Source organism: Rhododendron vialii, chromosome 1a, assembly GCF_030253575.1.
Source record: "Rhododendron vialii isolate Sample 1 chromosome 1a, ASM3025357v1".
Classification (NCBI taxonomy): domain Eukaryota; kingdom Viridiplantae; phylum Streptophyta; class Magnoliopsida; order Ericales; family Ericaceae; genus Rhododendron; species Rhododendron vialii.
This window is the reverse complement of record NC_080557.1, coordinates 16,948,359-16,972,230: the sequence shown is the minus strand read 5'-3', so window position 1 is coordinate 16,972,230 and position 23,872 is coordinate 16,948,359. Positions and strand designations below refer to the sequence as shown.

Genomic DNA, 23,872 nt, shown 5'->3' with positions numbered 1-23,872 from the left:
ATTACATGCTTATTTTTTACTTGTTTTTGCTTATGTTTCTTATAACCTGAGCAGGATCCCTTGGCAACCAAGGACAATCACTTCCTAATCCAATGGTTGGTAACCAGGCTCATGCACGCCAACAGCTATTGTCTCAAAACATTCAGAATAACATGGCAGCAACTACGGTACAAGGTTCTGCTAGTTTAGCATCAGCGCTGCCTACTATTGGTGGTTTACCACCTACTACCATGCCAAATGTGGTTGGCCAGAACTCTAATTTGCAAAACATTCAGAACGTCTCTGGGATTTCTCAGAATTCTGTCGGAAACTCAATGGGGCAAGGGGTGTCTCCTAATATTTTTGCCAATACTCAGAGGCAGATGCCAGGTAGGCAACAAGTTGTTCCCCAACAACAGCAATCTCAAAATCCACAGCAGCAGTATGTTTACCAGCACCAGCAGCAGCAGCAGTTACAACAACAGCTTATGAAGCAGAAATATCAGCAGGGCAGTATCCCAAACACACAGATTCAATCTCACTTGCAGCAACAGCAGGCACAACATCAGCAAAACCAAATGTTATCACAATCCAGTCAATTGCAACCTTCTCAGCAATCGGTAATGCAGCATTCTGTCATGCAACCAGCTCCGGTATCTGGCCTCCAACAGAACCAGCAGTCTTCTGTTCAACAATCACCTCAAACAATGCTCCAGCAAAATTCTCAAGCAGTCCTCAGGCAACAGCAACAGCAACAGCAACAGCAGCCTTCCGTTATTCATCAACAGCAAACACCTATGCAGCAGCAGCCGTCAATGTTGCCTTCGCAACAGCAGCAACCGTCAATGTTGCCTTCACAACAGCAGCAGCTGCAACTGATGGGGCAGCAGCCAAATTCTACTATCTTGCAACAGAACCAAATAGTAGGGCAACAAAACAGCATCCCTGACATGCAACAGCAGCAGCAAAGGTTGCTAAGCCAGCAGAATAGTCTTACTAACCTGCAACAGCAGCAGCAGCAGCAGCAGCTGATGGGTCAGCAAAACAACATACCAAATATGCATCAGCAGCAGCAGCAGTTGGGTGCCCAGAGTAATATGGGTGCACTACAGCAACGGCAGCAGCAGCAGCAGCAGCAGCAGCAGCAACAATTGCTTGTGAATCAATCTGGTAACTCCAGCATGCAGACAACTCAACACCCTGTACACATGCTACAGCAATCAAAGATTTCAGTGCAGCAACAAAACCACCAGAGTGTGCCAACCTTGTTGCCAACCCAGGGTCAACAGTCAGAACCACAGCCATCACAGCAGCAATTGTTGTCGCAGCTTCAGTCACAGCCTGGACAGTTGCAACAGCAAGGTCTTCAACAACCAAATCCATTGCAACGTGATATGCAGCAAAGGCTTCAAACATCAGGTCCCTTACTTCATTCACAGAATTTGATTGATCAGCAGAAGCAGCTATTACAACCACAAAGACCCATTCCAGAAGCATCATCAAGTATGTCATTTCATTCTCACATATTTTCATCTTTCAGTATCTGGTTATTCTGAACACTAAGTAGCTTCTCTTTGTCCTTGGTTTAATAAACTTCTCTTAGTTATAGCAGAATATGGTTAGGGAGTTTGGTAAAGTAATTTCCTAGTCCTACTCTTTATTTTAAGCTAAATGGAAAAACAATCTAAGTGACCCACGAGCAGGGTATTGGTACTCCATGGAGCTCAATGCAGTTCAGATTTGATATAACTGTGAAGGTTTTAGTGTCCTAGACTAGATTGGCGATCCCATTTCCAGAAAAATCAATTGAGTGCTATCTTGCTGTTACTTAGCTGTGGTTTCGGTCATGTCATAATCATTTTCCAAGGGCGGTGCCAGTCCCGGAAGATGGATTACACGGACACTAATATAGCCTTTCTAAGGGACTGCTCAGACGCTTTAGCGATGGAAGTAATGAGACTAGATATGGTTCCACCTATAGACAGTGCAAGGCATGTTTGGCCAGCTCAATCAGGAAATTGGAAATTTGCTTCTTGATTTCCTGAGACCTGGGGATACATGCCAAATTGGTTCTTAAGTCTTCTTTTGGAACTGCTTGTAAATATAAGCCAAGAGGGAAAAAAATAACATGCTCGGAGTCGGAGAGTTCACACAACGGCTACATCTATTCAATTGATGACCAGTCATTCTTCAAGGCTCCCAATCATCTGAATCCACGATTGAGGACCTTCGGTGGATTTTGAGGGCAGTGTTTGCGCATTGTAGATTTGATGCATAGTTGATCAAACCTAAGGGTGCACATGGATGTGGTAAGATCATTTAAGTCCATAGGTTGTGGATTCAGCAGTCCTTAAGTGTGTCGTTTAATGTTTGAAGTTATAGTTCTTGATTTACCTTTGATCTGGGCTGGCTCTATGGTACTACCCTCTTGAAATTTTCACTGTTAAAATTGTGAATATCGTGTGATTTTTTACTTTCGAGCAGCGATTATACCTGTGTTGGATAGGTCTGCAAATCCACATAATGGATCAACTACTGTTTTCCAAAAATGAACTAGGTTTGTGAAGTTTCCTATTCCTTGGAAGTAGGGACTAATCTAATTCTTATTTTACTTGTGATTTTGTTGCTTCAATTGAGAAAAATACTTAGGGATGATATAGTGGTGGTCAACATAATGCCACAACAGCGTGTTTATATATCTCAACATTTTAACGTTAGCTCTGACATGCATATATGCCTATCCTGGAACCACTTGATGGATAAAAAAGTATTTTGCTTTTTGTTTACTTTTTTCAGTCTTCAATATTTGCACCGCTTTTTGGAGCCTTTTATATATGTGGCCAAAATAACAGTTTAAAATGCTCCACATAATATATATACTGGGGAGGATTTGCAAAGCGTGAATGATGGTTTATGTGAACCTGAGGAATTTCGTTACATATTTCTAGTGGGATAATTTTATTGTATTTAGCTTTGCTTACCTTTCCAGATGGAAACATTTTGTTGTTGTTCTACTCTTAGGATCTCTAAAACTTTAAGGTTTCTAATTTCCATAAATAAAACTGTCATGCATGCCCTTTTTTGATAGCCTTTGGCAAAGTTTACTGAAGCGTCTTACATGAGTTTCTGTTTTGTTTTTTCTATTCTTTTGTCTCTCTTATCTCTCTTTCTTTTTCTTTTTCTTAATTTCATGTGCTTGATAGGTGCATAGAAGGAAAGCATGTTAGTTACATCTGGCCATATTTCCCTCATAATGCAGTCTAAACATTTTTGTCTATGCTAATTGAGTTCTGTGTTTCACACAATTCATTTGTAATATTTCTTTGACTTGGTAAAGCCATATCTCTCCTCAATTCTTATTTTGATTTTTTGAAAGAAATTTATGTTGAATCTTTTCAAATCATGCTCACCATCCTATGTTCGTTGGTGGGATTTGTCAGTGTTCCTATTTACACAATCTACATACATTGAATCTCTTTACCCAAGCCATTAAACTTGCACTGGGGCCCCTTGAAACTATGCTGGTGGGGACAATTTCTTTCATATGCGTCTTTTGTTCTAATGCAATGCATTTAATGTTTGTTTTGTAGCTTCTTTAGATTCCACAGCTCAGACAGGAAATGCAAATAGTGCGGATTGGCAAGAGGAGATTTATCAAAAGGTACAATGTGGTGGTTTTTTCGCTTTCGGTTCGCATTGAGGAAAATGTGAGAGAATTTATTTTTGGCACGTAACCGTTTCTTGTTGTTTTCGGTTTGCATTTTTTCCCTTGGATCTGTAATTTTAGAGAGCCATTTGTTGGAAACTGAAAGGATGTGCGGGAGAGATAGGCAAGTGCCTACGACATTAACTTTGTTTTTCTTGATATCCTATATACTGGGTAGTTACTGTTGGATAGGTTGATATACATTTTTGGGCCCATTTTCCTAACAACTTAAGCTTTGGGACATTAGGTGACTTAGTATGGTATCAAAGCTAAGTCTTGGGAATTTCTTGATTCAAGTCTCTCCATTTGAACTTGTTCCCCGTTTGTATTTCTTCTTCTCTCCTTTGCATTACGTTTCTTTGTATGTTTGGATTTTGCACTTCCTAATAGCTTAAGTTTTTGGGAGAATAGGTGTCTTAACAGGTGACATCTATTTTTATTTTTTGCATGGCTCTTGAAATTATGAAACTTCTATGATGCAGATTAAAGTCATGAAGGAGGCTTATTTACCAGAACTAAATGAAATGTTCCAGAAAATTGCTGGTAAATTGCAGCAGGTTCGTTTCACCTACATCTTGTGAAGTTCATTTCCGTACATAAGTTTTAGCTCTCCCTTATCTGTTGGGTCTAAACTCAAGGGTTAAGGACATTGCTATTTATATGGGAAATCTTACAATGAATAATCTACATTATAAAACAGAGCAATTTTTGTCTAGGCATACAAACAAAGTAACATCCACGGCCATCCGATCAAATTTTCATGTTAAATTGTAGCTGTAGGTCTCTTTCTTTTTCGAAAGGTACATAGATGATTCTCTTAATAAATCTACCCCTCCCTCTCTCCTCATTTTTAAGGTAATGTATCCATATTTAAATGTTGCCTTTTATATATGATCAAATAGGAAAACTTCTCAAGATGGTAACTCATGCTATGTGTAGATTACGTTTGTCGTTAGAGCATGTAATAATTTATTTAAGTTAGGACTATATTACGTTTTGAGGTGCCATTAGGCACGGGGCTAGTGCAGGATATGTTAAAGTAAAAAATGTCCCTTGCTGCTTTGGCAGAGTCCACACAGCTTATTTCATAGCTGGATGCCGTAAGCTGCGGAAGGACCAAAAAGGTCCCCGAGTCCCTAGTAATTACAACCCTCCCATCACAGAAGATGAAAAGAAAAATTTACAACTTCCAACCTAAAAAAGAATTAGAGAACTTATGTAGATACTTTGACTACGATGTTCTCACTACAGTTCAAATTTTTACCTTTTTCCAGCATGATTCCCTTCCTCAGCAACGAAAAAATAAGCAATTCGAGAAGCTTAAGCTATTTAAGACTATGTTGGAGCGTATTCTGCAGTTCTTACAAGTTCCCAAAAGCAGCATTTTACCTAAAGAAAAATTTACAACTTCCAACCTAAAAAAGAATTAGAACTTACTCCCTCCGTCCCAAATTCTTGGTCCTCATTCTTTTTTGGAAGTCTCAAAGGATTGGCTATATCTTCTAATTTATAATGTTTTTTTATATCAATTATGGATCTTGTTTGATAGAATTCAGTGAGCTCTTTTATGCAAAGTTTTTAAAATCACCTAAAAGATTATAGATTGTAAGACATAATCAATTGAAAAATGACGCGCACTCCCAAAAACGACCAAGATTTTGGGACTGAGGGAGTATATAGATACTTTATCTTAAATAAGGTCAGTGAAAATTTGTATTGACTACGATGTTCTCTCACTACAGTTCAAATTTTTACCTTTTTCCAGCATGATTCCCTTCCTCAGCAACCAAAAAACGAGCAATTTGAGAAGCTTAAGATATTTAAGACTATGTTGGAGCGTATTCTGCAGTTCTTACAAGTTTCCAAAAGCAACATTTTACCTAATTTCAAGGAGAAGTTGGGAGCCTACGAAAAGCAAATAGTTAACTTCCTCAATTCAAATAGGCCCCGGAAACCTGGCCCCTCACTGCAGCAAGGGCAACAAATTCCCCCACCTCATATACAATCCATGCAGCAATCCCAGCAATCCCAATCCCAAATTACTCAAGTGCATCCCATGCAAGAAAATCAAATGAATCCCCAGCTACAGTCAATGAACTTGCAGGGTTCTTCTGTTGCAACTCTGCAGCAGAACAATGTGGCAACTCTGCAGCATAATTCCTTGTCTTCTTTATCAGGGGTTCCGACTACATCACAGAGCATGATCAGTACACTGCAGCCTGGTTCCACTATTGATTCAGGTCAGGGCAATGCTCTTAATGCATTGCAGCAGGTTGCTGTCGGTTCTCTACAACAAAATCCTGTGAATGCTCAGCAACAGGCAAACATCAACTCCTTGTCTTCACATAGTGGGATGAATGTACTCCAGCCAAACCTTACGCCTCTTCAGTCGAATTCCAATATGCTTCAACACCAGCATCTTAAACAACAGGAGCAGCTGAAACAGCAGTTTCAGCAGCGCCATATGCAACAACAGATGATGCAAAAACAACAGTTACTGCAGCAGCAGCAGCAGCAACAACAGCAGCAGCAGCAACAACAACAACAACAACAACAATTGCACCAGCAAAATAAGCAGCAGCAGAATGCGCAGTTGCAGCCACATCAAATGCCTCAGCTTCATCAAATGAATGATGCGAATGATTTGAAGATGAGACAGCAGATGGGTGTCAAAACCGGAGTTTTTCAGCAACACCACTCGGCGGGCCAGCGCTCGGGGTATCACCATCAGCAGTTGAAATCTGGTGCTCAATTTCCTATCTCTTCTCCACAACTCCTCCAGGCTGCATCTCCTCAAATGCCTCAGCATCCTTCTCCACAAATCGACCAGCAAAATCTGCTGACATCCCTCACAAAAGCTGGAACTCCTTTGCAATCTACAAGCTCACCTTTCATTGTCCCATCTCCGTCAACTCCTATGGCTCCATCCCCGATGCCAGTTGAGTCTGAGAAAGTAAACTCTGGTATTTCAGCGCTCTCCAATACTGGAAATATTGGACATCAACAAACTGCTGGTGCAGTAACACCTGGTCAATCACTTGCCATTGGCACTCCTGGGATATCGGCCTCTCCTTTACTTGCAGAGTTCACTAGTCCGGATGGGAACCACGGTAATGCCTCAGCAGTTGTATCTGGGAAGTCAAGTGTTACAGAACAGCCTCTTGAACGCTTACTTAAAGTGGTGAGTTCGATGTGTTTCAATAGATGATTTTATTATTTTGGCTTACTGAATGTTTCATCCGCTGCCATTTTAATTTTCAGGTAAAGTCAATGTCACCGGCAACATTGAGTGCATCAGTTAGTGATATTGACTCTGTTGTCAGTATGATGGATAGGATAGCAGGATCAGCGCCTGGTAATGGATCTAGAACAGCGGTTGGGGAGGATTTGGTTGCCATGACGAAGTGTCGTCTGCAGGCAAGAAATATATCCACTCAAGACACAAACATCGGAACAAGGAAAATGAGGCGCTACACAAGTGCAATGCCCTTGAATATTGTATCCTCTGCTGGCAGCGCAAATGATAGTTTTAAGCATTTAACATGTTCAGAAGCTTCGGACTTGGAGTCAACTGCAACTTCTAATATCAAGAGGCCTAGATTTGAGGTACTATTTTATCATGATATTTTCTTAAATGAGGACGGAAGCTATTAATATATAAGGAACAGAGTTTACAGTTTGTTCTGAGTATAGAATGGTTCATGGTTTCCCTCGAGGACATTCGCATACTAACTCAAGAATCCAGTGTTTCGGTTAGAGTTACCCCACAACTTAAAAAGTATTACAAGTCATTTTACTACCTAACGTACCGTACTGTGGTAGTTTATTGTAGTTCATGCCTTATTCTGAGACATCCGAGTAAGATGGGTGTAGCTCAAATGAGAATGTTGAGATGGATGTGTAGTAAGATTTTGTGAGATAGGATTAGTAACATAATCCTTTGCAGAATGGCACGGGTAGCACCGATGGAGAATATGATGAGAGAAAAAAGAGTAATGTGGTTTGACATGTTTATCCAAGATTGATCGATGCAGTAGTTCGAAGGAGTTATATGATTAGAGTAGATGGTAACAATAAGGGGAGGGGTAGACCAAAATTGATTTTAGAGGTGGTAGTTCAAAAGGGTCTTGGTTTTTTTGGACATTCCAAAATTTGATGCTCTCGACAAAGCTCAATGGAGAAAACAAATACATGTAGCCACCCCAATTAATTGTGATTTAAGAGGTGGTAGTTCGAAAGGCTTGGTTTGGTCTGGTCTTATTCTACTTGAATTCGTCTTATAGACGACTATAGTATGCAGGGTTTGTAGTTGCATTGTGCATCCTGTGGTGAAAATTTGAACTGTAAAAATTGCAGTTGGTACAATTGTGCTAATGTCTTTCACGATCATGAGCACGGTTTTATACAAGTTGCATGGTGGCCGATAAGTACCGGGTTTTCAGGAGGCTGTTTCCTTTATGGTGCACAATAATGGCGGTACCAAAAATCACCCAAGTATCGGTTGATACGTTTGTTACGTATCGTGCATTGATCTGTAACTGACCATAATCAGTATTACAACTTGAGAACAACTTTTCTCCTTTTTCTTCCCTTCTCAGACCCACAATGTCTTGCAAAAGCATTACACTCTCTAAACCAAACACCCATTGTTTGGACTTGACAATCGAAGAACGACCAAAATATCTTGGATTTTGTTACTACCTTCGGCACACGATCTTCATTTGCAAAGAAAGTTGTCTATTTCCTATAAAAACGTCTATACTAGTTTGTTAGATAGTGAAATTCCAATTCCCTATAAAAACGTCTATATTAGTTATCTTAAAAAGCGACATTTAATTTTGCTTTACTTGCAAAACTGCTTGTATGAGTCAAATATTGGTTAATAACCGCTGGTTATAAGTAAGGTTAGAACATGCGTATCAATGGGTTTTTTTTTAGCATTTTCTAGTGCTTGAAAAAAATTCACTGCACTCGGTGTCCGATTCCCGTCACACAATGTCTGATACTCCCGATATCCGTTACTTGCTATTGTGACCGTTACACCGACCGACAGAATGATTTAAAGCCATCGTCGTGAGTATTCATCTTCTCCTCATTTTGTTCCTTGTTTTTGGAAGTCATATTTTATTCAATATACATGGGGGGAGGTAATCATTGTGGAGGATGATTTCCTGGGGAAGAATATTTTCTTCTTTACCCGAAAGGAACTGCAAGCTAGTGGCACACCTTTTCAAGATGATTCAAGCTATACTAGGTATAGCGTAGAACACCTTTAGTGGCAGATAGGGCTATCTTTTATGGCAGTATGGCCTTACATACGTCAAGGATATTTAATCCCTCTTTGCTGACATAAAATCTCAAGGAAAGGTGCAGCCGATCATTCTTGAGTTGTTGAAGACCCGCGTAAAAGTATTGCAGTTTCCATCATTTGTTAATGCACGGGTGTCGTGATCTTTCAACATCATTTAGGGTTGCTGGGTTTACATCAGTTTCCATGAATAGGTGTCGATTTGGGGTTTTATTGATGGATGAGGGGTTTGTTTGGTTGATTTGGGGATTTCATTAAGGAATTTGGAAATGGGTTGCTGCTCGTTGGCCGACGAACCCCCTGACGCTGGAATACGATGTAATAGGGTAAAGAATAGGGCGTTTATATTGTATATGTGGTGTACCTATTAGTATTGACTATTAATATAATCTGTTTAATAAAACTATATGTTTTAAGAGTTCTGTTAAAAGAAAAGGTATGTTGAAAAATTAGAAAGCCTAATAGTAATGATTAGGAAGTTCCTCCACGCTATTCCTTTGAGGTGTGACTTGTTATCATAGAAATAAGATGGACAGTGGTGTGCTAGTAATTTAATGTTATTAACGTATTACTGTTTATGAGTTAGTAATTAATTTGGTAATGGTAGTACTTTTGTGTCGTTGTAGTATGTTGGTGTACTATTGTGCTATTGTTAATTAGCATTTTCTTTTCTATTGTATAAATTATATATTCTAGTACCATTTCTAGTTTGTCAGGTAGTGAGATTAATCCCAATGAAAATATTAATATTATTGTCTTAAAAAGCGACATTTAAGTTAATGTTTCTTACCAAAATGCTTGTAAAAGTCAAATATTGGTCAACAACCTCTAGGAACATTCAATTTTGTTGTGAATAAGGTTGCAACATGTCAATCAATGGGGCTGTAGTGCTTGAAATAAATTCACCACCCTCAGTGTCTGATTCCCGTTACACAATCTCTGATACTCCCGATATCTATTAGTTGCAATCGTGACCGTTATGCCTTCTGACACTGCAATTTAAAACCATGTTCGTGAGTATTCACATTTTCCTAATTTAGTTACTCTTTCTGTTTGAAAGTCAATTGTTTATTCAGTATATATGGAGGCGAGGTAATTAGTGTGGAGGATGATTTCCTGGGATAGAATATTTTCTGCCTTACCCGAAAGAAATTGCACGCTAGAAGCACACCTTATCAAGAGGTTTCAAGACATACAAGATATAGCATGTAGCACCTTTAGTGGCTGTGGCCTTAAACATGTTAGAGAATAATTAATCCCTCTTTGCTAACATAAAAATCTCAAGGATTCATGGGTTGTTCAAGACCCGAATAAAAGTATAGAAATTTCCATCTTTTATCGATGTATTGGTGTCATGATCTTCCGACATCATTGACAACCAATTAAGAACCGTTTTTGTCTTCTACGAAGTTTAGCATTTTGGCGCTCATTTAATGTTCAGGAGCATTGGAAATATCTCAACTTTTATTTAGTTTCCTTTCCAGGCTGGTCATGGAAATAAGCAAGTATCAAAGTTCATTTAGGATTTAGTTAAAAGAAAAGATTTTTATTTGTTTCCATTAAAACAGTTAAAACGCTTCCATTACCTGAACCCTGAAAAAAACTTTGGTGGATAACGAAGAAGGCTTTGTTTGGTGTCCGTGCGTAGAGAGAGAGTTCTAGTCTAGAGACTCAAAACAAACACAGTTTAGTGTTTCCAAGAAAAGACAACAAGACATACTATTGTAGTGAAAACATTATACCACAAGGAAATGACCGGAGAATTTGGAAACATGTAGAGATCCTGGAATAAAAGAAAGACCTAGAACATCTATGCATCTCAATAGTTAAATATTGGAGCATGTAGTGGTAAATGAATCTCTTTATATAAGCGCATAAGTGCAAAATCCGGATAGAAAAATTCAATATGAACAAAGAATTGTTCAATAAATGTCAAACACTAAATCTTTGGAAGAAACAAAATGTACGTGATGGTAAATGTGTTCATGTCCAAGAAAGTAAGGTTTACATCGTTAAAAGAAAGGTTTTTTTGGAAAAGAAGGTTAAAAGTATTTACTTTTTGTAAGCATGGCTAAGGTGAATGTTTGGAATCCTCAAAAGAAAGCAGTTGGCCTTATGTGTTTGTCCAATTCAAAAGGGTTTTGTATCGTTGGTTTTGGAAAGGGATTTGCCATCATAAGAGAAACCACAAGAAATGCGAGATTTTAGTATTAGTGACAAATTTACTAAATATACCTATTCTCTGTGCCCGCCTATTTTCCTTTCTACTCCATTGGGTTTGCCTAACCAATTTAGGAATGGTTGACATTCCTAAATCCTTTGTTGAGGCAAATGAAACGACCGTGGTTGGACATCCCAAATGGATTATGAAACAATTCAAAGCATTATAACTTTTTTGTTTCATTAATTCTCCATGCGAGTTTTCTAGGATACTAGAAAGGGGTTTAAGTATTTTTTATCAAACAAATAAATTTTTGTTCCGTGGAACCATAATTAAATTCGAAGAGATAGATGTACGCATTCACTCCTAATATGAACATTGTTAAATTTTCAAATGAGGAACCTTTCGGCGCCAATGTTTGTTTAGATTATGAAGCATAGTTTTGAAATATTGTCGGAATCGATTAGGAAAATGTGGAAGTGTTTGGATGATATATGCAAAATAGATTTTGCAGCAGAGTAGTGTTTAGTGTTTGGAGAATAATCTGAAGAGTAAGTTTTGGTTTGTTTGTTGATCTTTTTGCCCTTGCTTAAATTAGTTGTTTTATTATTATATATAATCTTTCTCATTAAAAACTTCTTATTCTTTAAATAATTAATGAAAAGGTTGAACCCTTTGTTTTTATAATTCTTAAATTTTACAACGTTACATTTTTTACTGCACATACGAGACCCATTTAATTGAAAGTTCAAAAAATTAAGTCATTCCCTCTAGATTATGCCAAGCAAAGTACAATAATTTTTGTGATTCTTATAAAAAATCCAAAAAAAACGTTAAACATCAAATTCATACATCATATGTATGAGGGTTGAGGGTAGTATTGAAAATGAAAGTGAAGGGGTAATTTCTCCTTTTATTTTGAAGTGCAAAATGATAATCCAAAAAGCTCCTTTGGGGTTGATTCTTGGATTGTGTTTCTATCTGATGCAATCAAAATATCAAAGGGAATCAAAGATTCAAAGAAAGAGAGCAAAATCCCATTCAAGGGGATAAACCCCAAAGGGTAAAGAGAGAAACTATGTCTCAATCAATATATTCAATATTCTTAATAATCAAAAGCTACCTAATGAGCACTCTAGACTCCTATTTATAGACCCTCTACTACAAAGGACTCAAAATGACATACATACCCTTAAACCTACTGCATCACTATCTATAAGTTTTGGGAAAGAAGTATGGCATAGTGCTTTATGCAATTAGCAGCCAAACACTTAACATGCAATATAAAATGTAACGTCCTAATTGTGGGGGGTGTCATGATCATCAATTCTTTTGTGATGGCGGTATGCAAATACGTTTGAGCTTTTGAGTTTTCACATCTAAATATTTCCCTCTAATAAAACTCTAATACATCGTGGGCAAAAATTCATAGATGATTTGATTAGTAATCGTGTCTATAAAATATGTCGTGAGTCTTTTTATGTGTTGGCTGGCATGCTACCTAAGTTAACACACAATCATGCTCATTTCTCCGGCTTTGGAACTAGTTGGGTAAGAGATAAGACAACGGATGTAAATTATTTATTGGGGAGAGTAATATGCAGTTATTGAGATGAAGAAAGATATTCAATATGGTTTTATTAACTTCTGAAAACTTTATGATAGGATTCCTAATTTTTATCTGCCAGAGTGCGCAATATTTCATTAACCTATCCCCCACTTAAGATAAGTCTACACACTTGCTAATTTTGAGATCCATGTCTCAAAAACTTCAAATTGAAAGGTCTATTGCAACATAAAAGAACCCGAGTCACATAATTCGCGCGCGTGAGTGTGAAAGCGTCTATGAATCACATGTCACATACTAAATCCCCGAGAGCAAGAATTGGGAGCGCGAGCGCAGTGGGAGGGTATGTCGAAGGGTTATGTGACCAAGGAAAGAACATAAATGCAAGTTGTGAGTTCAACTACATTACCTGCAGGGAACACAAGTTCATTTCTGATAATCATTGGATTACACCAGGGCCAGCCTTGAGGAGTCGTCTTTTCGTGCTAGTTATGGATGAGTTGAATAGGTACATATTCAACTGCTAGATGGTCCATGATGTATATTGCTTGCATGGTTCATTTTCTTGGTGGAGTATGAAACTAGAAGAGAAGTTGAAACAGAATTAAGAGTTTTATGTTAGCATTTGAGTCAGGATTTAGATTTAGATTAAGTAGGCATGAAACTCAATTTATGGAATGCAAATTTAGCAACAATTGAAATACAAATAACAAAGAAGTGATTGAAAACCATGAGATACCAAAAAGTGAGCCTTTTTGCTATCTAAGTTCGGACAACACGGAGGAATGATACAAGTCTGTAACCCTTAGAATCCAAATATGTAGTTGGAATTTCTGACCTATTATGGTATAGACGGTTAGATGCCTACAAAAATGTCTTTAAAATTTATAGAATAACTATAGAGCAAGCTTTGCTATATGGGACGAAGTGTTGGGCTAGTGATTAACAACACATAAGCATGATGTATGTAAACGAAAAGAGAGATAAATTGCCTGTGTTCAAAGTCTAAGAAAGACGGGATTCAGAAGTTTGAGTATTCCTGAAACGTAGCATCACTTGAAGATAAGTTACAAAAACTTGATTACGGCTGTTTGTTCTAATAGAATGAACACCAGTTGATTTGATAGTAATGAATTGTGGTAGGATTAGTGTAACTCAAAATGGTATAGGAGGTGAAATCCTAGATTGACATTGGATGTTGTTGTAATATGGATAAGAAATACTCCTTTCGTCCCACTTTGTTTGTCCCCTTTGTGACTTCTTAATGTCCCAAATTGTTTGTCCAATTTGAAGTCACTCATATAAGTTCCATTATTGGCCTTTTTCTTTTTTAAAAAATTGTGCATTAGAGAATGTGCACCCTCATTCAATGCTAAAAAAGTGATGGGTATTCTTGAAAAATCAAAGCTTTTCAAGAGTAATCATTGTGTCCCCTAAAAAAGTTGGAATCCTGAAAATGGACAAACAAATTGGCACGGAGGGAGTACATTGTATGTAAGTGGATGTAGCCCTTGATAGAGAAAGATAAATGAGTCATGTGCCAGCCCAAATCTATTGGGACAAAAGATTTGGTTTGGTTTGGTACTTTGACTCAGAAGGACATTGTTTCACTGGGCTCCCTCTACAACTCATGTATCCGAGGTCTATGGGAAGCTCTCCTTTGAGGCGCAAAACCGTAGAAAACTCACATCACTTATGTTTGTTGTCTTTTGTCTAATTTCTAGTGGTCTGAGAATATTGCATAAACTGCCTCCGATAGTCTGATTCATTAACTTACTGGACAGTGGACATCTTTGAAAGGCACAAGTGTGCAGTGCAGTGACCTTGTACTGCCACCTTCTCAAAATCTATTGTTAGATAGTTTTGAACGTTGAGGACTGGGCTATTTTTGCAGAGTAGAATGAAACAGTAGCAGAAGGATTTGCAATAATGAATAAAGGAGTATTTAATATTGAAATCACCAAAGTGCTCAAGCAGAGAAAACTATGTGTGTTACCATGAGGACCAAGTTGTAACTGTTCTAGGTATTCTGAACTAAGTTGGCATGGATTTAAGAGACAAATTTGTTGTGGAATGAGTTCTTGACTTGATAAAGAAGTGTTGGGAACTGTCTTCAAAACAGCTTGTCACAGATCTTCTCAACATTACTGTTGTAACTGTTCTACGAACATGCCTTGCCTGCATTCATGACGGGGGAATCGTCGAGTGAACTTCATAATCTGGGGTGTCCTTTATAGTTAATGTAGTTGCCGAGAATGAAACATTCTGTTGAGTGATAGGACTTGGACCTAAAAGGAATCACCAAATCATTTGTTATGGGTTATTCCTACTCCAATTATTTGTTCTTTTATTATCCATCTCCGTTTAGTAAGAAATCTTAATTTCGATAGCCTGAAGTAATCATTTGTTATGGGTTATTCCGACTCCAATTCTTTTTTCGTTTATTATCCATCTCAGTTTAGTAAGAAGTTTTAATTTCGATAGCTTGTAGTTCGTAAGTATCTGACCTTAATCTGGGGAAATTTCGCGATTCCTTTTGTGTTTTCAATAGAAGTATTGTCTATTTTATGTCCTTGTCTACGTTGTGGGAATGCGTTTGCCATGAGTGTGACTCGGCGATTAACAAAACAGGTTTCATTCCCTCATTGTGTTGTAGTTAAACTATCGATTGCACTTGTAAGTACGATTATTTGAATCACATACATTTGTGTCCCTTCCTTTATGATGTACTCTCATCTTTCTTATTTGTATGCATGTATTTGTATTCAAGTCTTTAATTTTTTTTATCTATCAATAGCACCCCTCGTCGCGTCTGTACCTGAAACAGATGCGCTGCGCTACCCAGTGTGTGACCTTGTCTCCCCTACCCCTCTTTGGGTTGTGCCATCACCAATCGCGGGTAACCCCCGGTCCAGTTGCCCCTGACCTAATAAGAACGGTTGATTTTTGAAGGATGAGCATTGTGTAAGGTAGCCATCTTAAGACTGAATAAGTATCAACTTAACATTCACATTTCATAATAACACATTCATATTTTTATATGCTTAAAGTACTATAGTAGGAAAAGGTAAATGATAATTATTTGGTTGCACTCAAGTTAGAGAAGTTCTTGGATATTGCCTTGCCAATTTTGATACGTTGATGGATTTTATGACTATTTACGTGCATCAAGAACGATTCTTTCACATGTAGTGCAAGGACTTCTCTTTCTCTCTGTGGGTTTTATGTATATATGTACACAATAATATACGTGTACATAGAAGATACGTACGTGGTGGGGATACAACGCAACTCGGCGAGGTCTACGTAATTGAATGGCTATAGGTCAACTCTTTTGGATTTTTTGATAAATGATCCGAGAATCCGATTGAATCTACAAAATCTTGTTCTATACAATATTCATCTATCATGCTCTAAATATGTTGTTCAATGATTACAAAAGCAACATACCTCTGATGAAAATGTGTTCTATAATTAAGTAATTCGATTGAAGTAGCAGGATAATGAAGGGAAATCCATATGAAGTCTCAACTATAGCTATTTCAAACATGTCAATCATAGAGGTAAAAACATATATTCTATGTGTGTATGTTGGCTAGGGATTTTTATTTAACAAACAAGTATTCCTCTCATGTTCCATGCTAATTGGCTATAACTTATAGCTAATAGGTTCATTGCCTGTTTAGACTTTAGACACAAGACAAATGTGCTTGTGCCAATTTTCAACTTATTCATGGGAAAGAAGTATGGGGGAAAATATTAACATTCTTTTAGTGTGTCTCATGTTGTGTGTAACGTGTTTTTGTATGTGACGACAAAAGGAAAGCGCTTGCACTTCATAGAGAGTTCTATTTTAAAGAAACAACATTATGAGTGAATGAAATTGAATTTAAGTGAGGAATCCCATGCGAAAGCAAGCAGACAATTAGTTAAGTGAGGAATCCGAAGAGATCTCTGAAGAGTTTTAGGGGAGGTGAAGTTTCATTAGTTGTAGATAGAAAGCAGGCGATGAATAGAAAGCTTCAGTGTGGTGGAGAGAAGGTGTTGTGGAAAGCAATTAGTGTGGAAAGAGCTTGTAAGGAAGTGGTATTTTAAGGACTTCACTTTTTTGGGTCTCATATCATCGTGCAACCTTTTTTTGGGTCTGTCATCGTGGTTGTGGGCTTCATTTAATTTTTGTTATAAAATTTGGGATGGAATGGGCCCGCTCTGATGCCATGTGGAAACTTTATAGTATTGGATATAAAGTTTCCACAGTTGAGTTGAGTTCTGACGCATGTCTTCTTTTGTTTAGATATAATGTTGAGTTCTGATGCATGTCTTATTCTGTTTTGATATAATGTTGAGTTTTGGCACATGTCTTTTTTTGTTTTGTAATTGCCTTTTCTTTTTAGGATGCCCAGGAACAACTCCTAGGTCAATTTAAGGATAAAATGTTGGAAACGCTTGGATAAGGATATGGTAATGGATAGGCTTATAGAGAGAAATTCATAGACCTAGCTGGGATAGGAGAAACAATTAGGGGAATAGAGATGGAGTAATTTTTCAACCTTATATTCCTTACTATAAACTTGTTCAATGATTTTCAGCATCGATGGTGTATTTTGTTGTGCAGAAGTATAATGAATCACCTTGTGCAGGCTAACCCCGCCCTTTTGGAAGAAATAAGGGAGATAAATCAACGTTTGATTGATACAGTAGTATGTGTAAGTGATGAAGATGTGGATCCAATTTCAGCAGCTGCTATTACTGCTGAAGGAGGTGAAGGAACCATTGTCAAGTGCTCTTTCAGTGCTGTTGCACTCAGTCCAAATTTAAAGTCACAGTATGCTTCTGCACAAATGGTGAGTTCCAAATCCTTAGGATCATTTGTGTCCTAGTTGTATTATTTTTACCAGTAGTATTTACTTTGTGCTTTTTGGATATGCAGTCACCAATTCAGCCCTTACGGTTGCTTGTTCCTATTAGTTACCCAAGTTCCTCCCCAATCCTGTTGGACAAGTTTCCAATTGAAGTTAGGTGAGAAAATACAGCGTTGTCATTCTTTTTAAGACCAGAAGTATAAACATTTCTACTGATATTGTTGTTACCGTTATCATCATTTATATTGGTCTTGTTAGCTCTATTACAGCAAGTAGCAACATTGGCTTTTGACTTTCTGTCATTTAACTTTTAAGTTGTACTTTGTAGTCCTATCACTCAATCTTCTTCTAGGTATTATTGACAAAGACAAGAGGCAAGAATATGATGCGATAGGGATCCGATGACTGGTGAATATTAGAAGTTCAGTAACTTTTTCATTTCACGCTTTGTAAATAATTATGTAGTAACAATAAACCCATGAAAGCAGAAAACTGAGAATTAGTTTAGAAAATGTCTCACATAAGTGCCAAATGCCCAATCTAAAAGTATTAATTAGAGTCTCCTATTTCGTTTAACACCCCAGACTTATTTTGCGAGTGTGGGAAGAGTGTCTAGAGCATTTTTTAGAGTGTCCCTAAAGTGTCCAATCGAAAAACGTTAAAAAAAATAGGACACTTCGATTTAAGTGTTGGACACGTGTTGGTGTCCGACACCGGTTTGTCGAAGGACACCGGTTCGTGACCTTCGACGAAGTGTCCATGCTAGATATCTGAGAAGATTCTGTGTGTGCAAGTTTTGTTGTTTTGGGGTGTTTCTTTTTAGTTTCATTATCATATGCCAATGTGTATGTTTGGAGCTAAAATATACAATATATGCATATATATGTTTGAGTGTGCCAGTTGTTTGAATCTTTGTTCGGTTCTCTTCCTTCATAATTTACATATTTTGGTTCTTCTTTCTTGACTTTCCTTTCTTAGCAACCCAAATCAGAGGATTGTGGATGGGGATTAGAAAGAAACAGAGAAATAAGGAGATGAGTAACAGTCTCAGACAAAATTTCAAACAAAATTGCACACGCATGGCATGTGCCCACCTTCCTAGTGTAATTATTAGTTGGTAATTGTTGAGGTCCCATATCTATTCTTATCCTTTCAAAGGATTATAAAATTCGTTTTATTTTAGCTTATCCCTCTTAAGCTCTGCTGGTCTGAAACTTATCTAAACGATTGATATGTAACGATAGATTTTGAACACCACTTTTTAACTTTATTTTGGTATGTTAAGAAGTTAATTTCTGTGACCAATTTATCTGTTCTTATGTCAAAACTAATCAGCCAAAGCAACTTTGCTTCAAATATTACCTTTAAGCTGGAATGTTTTTTGGGAGTTTTGAAATTAAAGACCAAGGCTTGTTGACATTGCGACTACTTGTGAGCTATTTTGCACAGCTAATACTGGATATTTGGGGTGGTGTGACTCGGCCGTAGGAACATAACTGGAGAACTTGGAGATCCCAAAAATGTGATTTTTCCAATTGTGTTCTTAATAGTCTCCTCAAAATAACATGTGCACTTATTTGGTTTTGTGATAGTTGACCCAAGACCATCAAGTGTATCTTTTTTTTGCATTTTGTCCTGCTCGCATTTGAATCTGTATAACCATTTTTATGGGGATATAAATCACATGTTAAAATTTGTTTCGACAGTAAGGAGTACGAGGATTTATCATCGAAGGCCAAGTCAAGGTTTAGCATCTCTCTCCGAAACCTTTCACAACCCATGTCACTTGGGGAGATTGCAAAGACTTGGGATGCTTGTGCTCGTGCAGTTATTTTGGAGTACGCACAACGAAGCGGGGGAGGGAGCTTCAGCTCAATCTATGGAACGTGGGAGGATTGCTTGAGTGCTGCATGATCATCTTTTTAGCATATCCTTATGAAATTCCAAAAATTGGGTAGCTGTGTGTAGAATCATTGAAGCTGGTGCTGCTACAGTGACCGAACCTCCATTGTAAGGATTGGACTCCTGGCATGCTTATTCCCTTCAGGAATATGCTTTAGATACTGTATCATGGGTGTTGCTTGCTTCGCAGCTAAAATGTAGGTACTTTATGTTGTCTGTAACAAGCCCTGTTCTGTGCAGGTTTTCGTCACATGGTTTGACGAGAGCCTTCCTGTTGTTTTTTATCTGTGATCTTGTAAGAACTTTGGGTGCTATTCAGGGTTTCGGGCAGGGTTTTAACTCTGCTTGGCGAGGAGGCCATAAGGCTTGGACCAAGAGCTCACCTGGATGCGACTTAAGTTATTTATGTGGACTTTTACCCTTTGTTTTCCTGTTTCTTTTTATCCTTTTTTTTTTTGGCAATTAACGCAGAGTATGGTGAGTTGGGATTTTGTTGTGGTAGCTCAATGTGGATTAGTGTCTCGATACCTGGAAGGTGGTTTGGACTTATTTCGGCCATTGGTTTGAATTTTGGATGAGATACGACCATTCAGTCACAGAAGTTAAACGCCTGATGCTGAAATCAATGTGGTTTCACCAAGAAAATACTCCTAAGAAAGAAAGGAACAGAAAAGATGTAGCCTTGAAGGGGTTCTTGATTAAAATTACTTACCACTATATATATATATATATATATATATATATATATATATGCAACTGGAAATTAGTGACTTAATATACTACGTTCAAAGCCTGGGCTAGGATAGATACAGAATTTACTAAGTTGTAGTAACGCTTAGTCTTAGCCAACAATACCACACGCACACAAAATTAGCAAAACATCAACTACCCTAAGGTTGTGCTGGACAAGCCCAAGGTTTTTTTTTCACTGATAAGTACTTATTTTTATTAAAAGGTCAAACAAAGAACACAAATTCTTGGGTGGCATACCCTAGATACTAAACAAACTCATGCTTATGCTTCACCAACTATTTTGCAAAATCCCAGCAAAAGCTAGAAAACAGACTCACAAACCGAAAACTCATGAGGAAACAAAGGCCAACATAATTTAGAACCTCATCTAATTAGTCAACAATATTCCGTTGGATAATTTCTGGGTATTACAGAGAGACTTGTTCTCCGGAGAAGTTTTTTCTTCCTCAAAGAAATGAGAGAATCTCTCATATTAGAAGTAAAATTTCCCACAATATGATCCAACCTTATTTTGGAAGATTCTTTAGTTTGTTTCCAGTCAAACGTACTGTACTGAAGCTGTCAAAGAACATATTTATTCACCAAATACTCAAAACTCCTGCCTTTCACATGCTGCACAAATCAATTGATTATTTCATCCAGTCTACACAGATTAACCAGAATGTGGTTTTTCTCCCTTACTGTCTGCCATATAGCCTGAGAATAAGGGCAGTCAAAGAAAATGCGGTAGTGAATTTCTTTTGCATTATTGCACAATCGACACATTTCTTGCACATTTGCCCCCGACTAATGAGTTTGTGACTGGTTCTCACCCTTAGCTACACTGCTAACAACAACAAGGACCATTTGCGAACTGTTCTCCCACGTCTAACCACCTTATACCAGCTCTAAATAGAGTTTTTTGTCTGATTACATTCTATGCAGAATTGATAGTGAACACCCCACTTAGCATGTGGAGGCCATTAGACTAAAGCCTCCTTAATGATATCTGGATGCAGATTGGGAGGTGAGTGAGAAATGAGACTTATCATTGCACTATTTCTTTGCCTGAGCCATTTCCATTGTCCATTGTTGATAATGGAAGCAACCTTGGCTTGAAGGGGTCTCCCATATTGTACCACTCTCCCCAAACCTTTAATAAAGGGCCCCAAAGGTTGCCAATTTTTCAACCATAGAAAAGTGCTCTTATCATTACTAATGCTATACAACACCAAAGATCGCCCCATCTCTCTTATACTTAGTACCTTTGTCATTGTCGCATCCATTGCAATGTCCATGTGCCATATACCAACCCTTTGATTATGTAGTTACGGATCAATTCTCTGAGTTACAACATTTAACCAATAAAAGAAATTTAAACAAATACAACTGGTAATTTATGTTATTTGACGTGGTAGTAAGCGACAAACAAGTCTTAAACAAATATCTATTTTCTCTTTCACCGTTCCCTTTCACTTATGCAAAGGGGAAATACGTTGTTTTTTCCGAAGTAGGCCCAAGTGGGAGAGGTATGATGGGTGGAGTGAAAGGAAGGGGGGGAGAAGTTTTTCTTCTTCAAGAGAGGAAGAGAGATGACAATAGCATAGGGGATACAAATAAAATTAGGCCAAATTTAAACAAGCACATGCGATTCGATAGAGAAAATCATTTTCCTCATGTTCTAGTGGTGTATTGTAATGTTCCTCCATATTCCGAAAGAGAAGAAGAATCTTAATGAAGGCACTTCCCCCTCCTCTACTTCTTCATCCTGCACATCTTTTTCAGGCCTTAACTTGTCCTCCTTAGTCTCTCCTGACTGATCCTCTTGCATATCTCTCCCAAGCTTTATCTCTCCTCTTTAGCCTCTCACGACTGATCCTTTTGCACTTCTTTCCCAAGCCTTAACATGTTCTCTTTAGCCTTCTTCATGTCCTCTTTAGGCTTCTTCACAATATCTTTTGGTTCGGAATTTGCTAATAGATAACCAAACAAAAACCCCAGTTTCTGCAGCTCATTCTTAATGTAAAGATCAGACTAATAGTGTGGGTAGGATTTTTTCACAATAATCCAGAAGGCTAAAAAATTCTATCCACCTTACCAGTCTGATCTTTACATTAAGAAGGAGCTGCAGAAACTGGGGTTTGTTTTTTTGGTCCTCTATTAGCGATCTCCGAACCAAATATATTGTGAAGAAGGCTAAAGATGACATGAAGAAGGCTAAAGAGGAGAGGTTGGCTTGGGAAAGAAGTGCATCATGATCAGTCGGGAGAGGCTAAAGAGGACGAGATAAGGCTTGGGATAGATGTGCAGGAGGATCAGTCAAGAGAGGCTAAGGAGGACAAGTTAAGGCTTGTGAAAGATGTGCATGATGAAGAAGTAGAGGAGGGGGGAAGACTTCTCTTCCGGGATATGGAGAAGCATTACAATACGCCACTAGAACATGCGGTAAATGATTTTCTCTACCGAATCGCATATGCTTGTTTACATTTGGCCTAATTTTATTTGTATCCCTTTTGCTATTGTCATCCCTCTTCCTCTATTGAATAAGAAAAACTTCTCTCCCTTTCCTTTTCCTCCACCCATCATATCTCTCCCACTTGGCCTACTTCGGGAAAAACAACGTATCTTCCCTTTGTATAAGTGAAAAGGAAAGGTGAAAGAGAAAATAGATATTTGTTCAAGACTTATAATCGGTTTGTTGCTTACTACCACATCAAATAACATAAATTACCAGTTGTATTTGTTTAATAGAGCGCACAAATGCCTCATTATGATGGCCTTATTTTACTTAACCCTTCTAGATCCTACCTCACTCTGCTTCTTAGGATTGTATACTTGCTCCCTGGCTGATTTTGGCCTTAGAATATTTTTTTGGCAAGAGGCCTTAGAATGACTCATATCTGATCCAAATCATAAAAAGGCCATCAAAGAACTCTCAATCTCTTTAGTCATTTTACTTGTGATAAGGAAAATAGAGCTCCACTAAATATGTATGCTGAACAATACTAATTGGATTAATTGTGCTCTGATGCAACCAAATAAGATTGGATAGATGTCAAGAAACTGTTTCGCATGGGAATCGAAGAAATTGCTCTCAATATTTTTAATTTCAAAATGACAAAACTACAAAATGACATAAAGTTAAGATAGAAGCTAGAGACAGCTTCATGTGGTTGTATAGTACAACTAACCATAACAAAGCCATAAAGTGTAAATAAAACCATAAAAAACACTAAGCAAAGAAGTAAAATGGACTAAATCAAGACTCCCCTTCTTAAAACAAACTTCTCCTCAAGCTTGGATGGCGGCTCTGTTCTAATGGCGGCCGCCGAGGCCGCCTAGGCGCTTGGAGGTACCCTGCTGCCATGCCAATACCCTTTGGCGTTTGATTTGGCGCCCAGGGAGGTTTGGCGGTGTTTGGCGGCCGCCTAGGCGGCCTTGGCGGTCTTGGCGGCCGCCTAGGCGGCCATGGTGGCCATGGCGGTCTCGGCGATTTGGCGCCCAGGGAGGTTTGGCGGTGTTTGGCGGCCACCTAGGCGGCCTTGGCGGCATCATCGACGACTTTGGAGGCCTTTGGCGGCCTAAAATGTATAGTATTAAACTAATGTAGATCAAGTTTTGGAAGGGTAGGAGGAGAAGAGTTAAAGAAAGGAGA

At 38.1% G+C, this 23,872-nt stretch overlaps 1 protein-coding gene across 6 annotated transcripts in view; it reads left to right on the top strand.

Moving 5' to 3' along the window:
• LOC131310735 (mediator of RNA polymerase II transcription subunit 15a) overlaps positions 1–19,916 on the top strand; it is a 42,133-nt gene extending 22,217 nt beyond the window's left edge. For 5 of the 6 annotated variants that reach the window (XM_058338099.1, XM_058338174.1, XM_058338326.1 and 2 more), the window contains 8 exons: positions 55–1,482; positions 3,570–3,640; positions 4,168–4,242; positions 5,451–6,866; positions 6,947–7,291; positions 17,362–17,565; positions 17,652–17,740; positions 19,290–19,916. In XM_058338099.1, coding sequence (XP_058194082.1) covers positions 55–1,482; positions 3,570–3,640; positions 4,168–4,242; positions 5,451–6,866; positions 6,947–7,291; positions 17,362–17,565; positions 17,652–17,740; positions 19,290–19,497 — 3,836 coding nt within the window. In that variant the 3' untranslated portion in view covers positions 19,498–19,916. The remainder of the gene's footprint in view (positions 1–54; positions 1,483–3,569; positions 3,641–4,167; positions 4,243–5,450; positions 6,867–6,946; positions 7,292–17,361; positions 17,566–17,651; positions 17,741–19,289) is intronic. The other variant, XM_058338247.1, reaches the window with a different exon arrangement.
• The last annotated feature ends 3,956 nt before the right edge of the window (positions 19,917–23,872 follow it).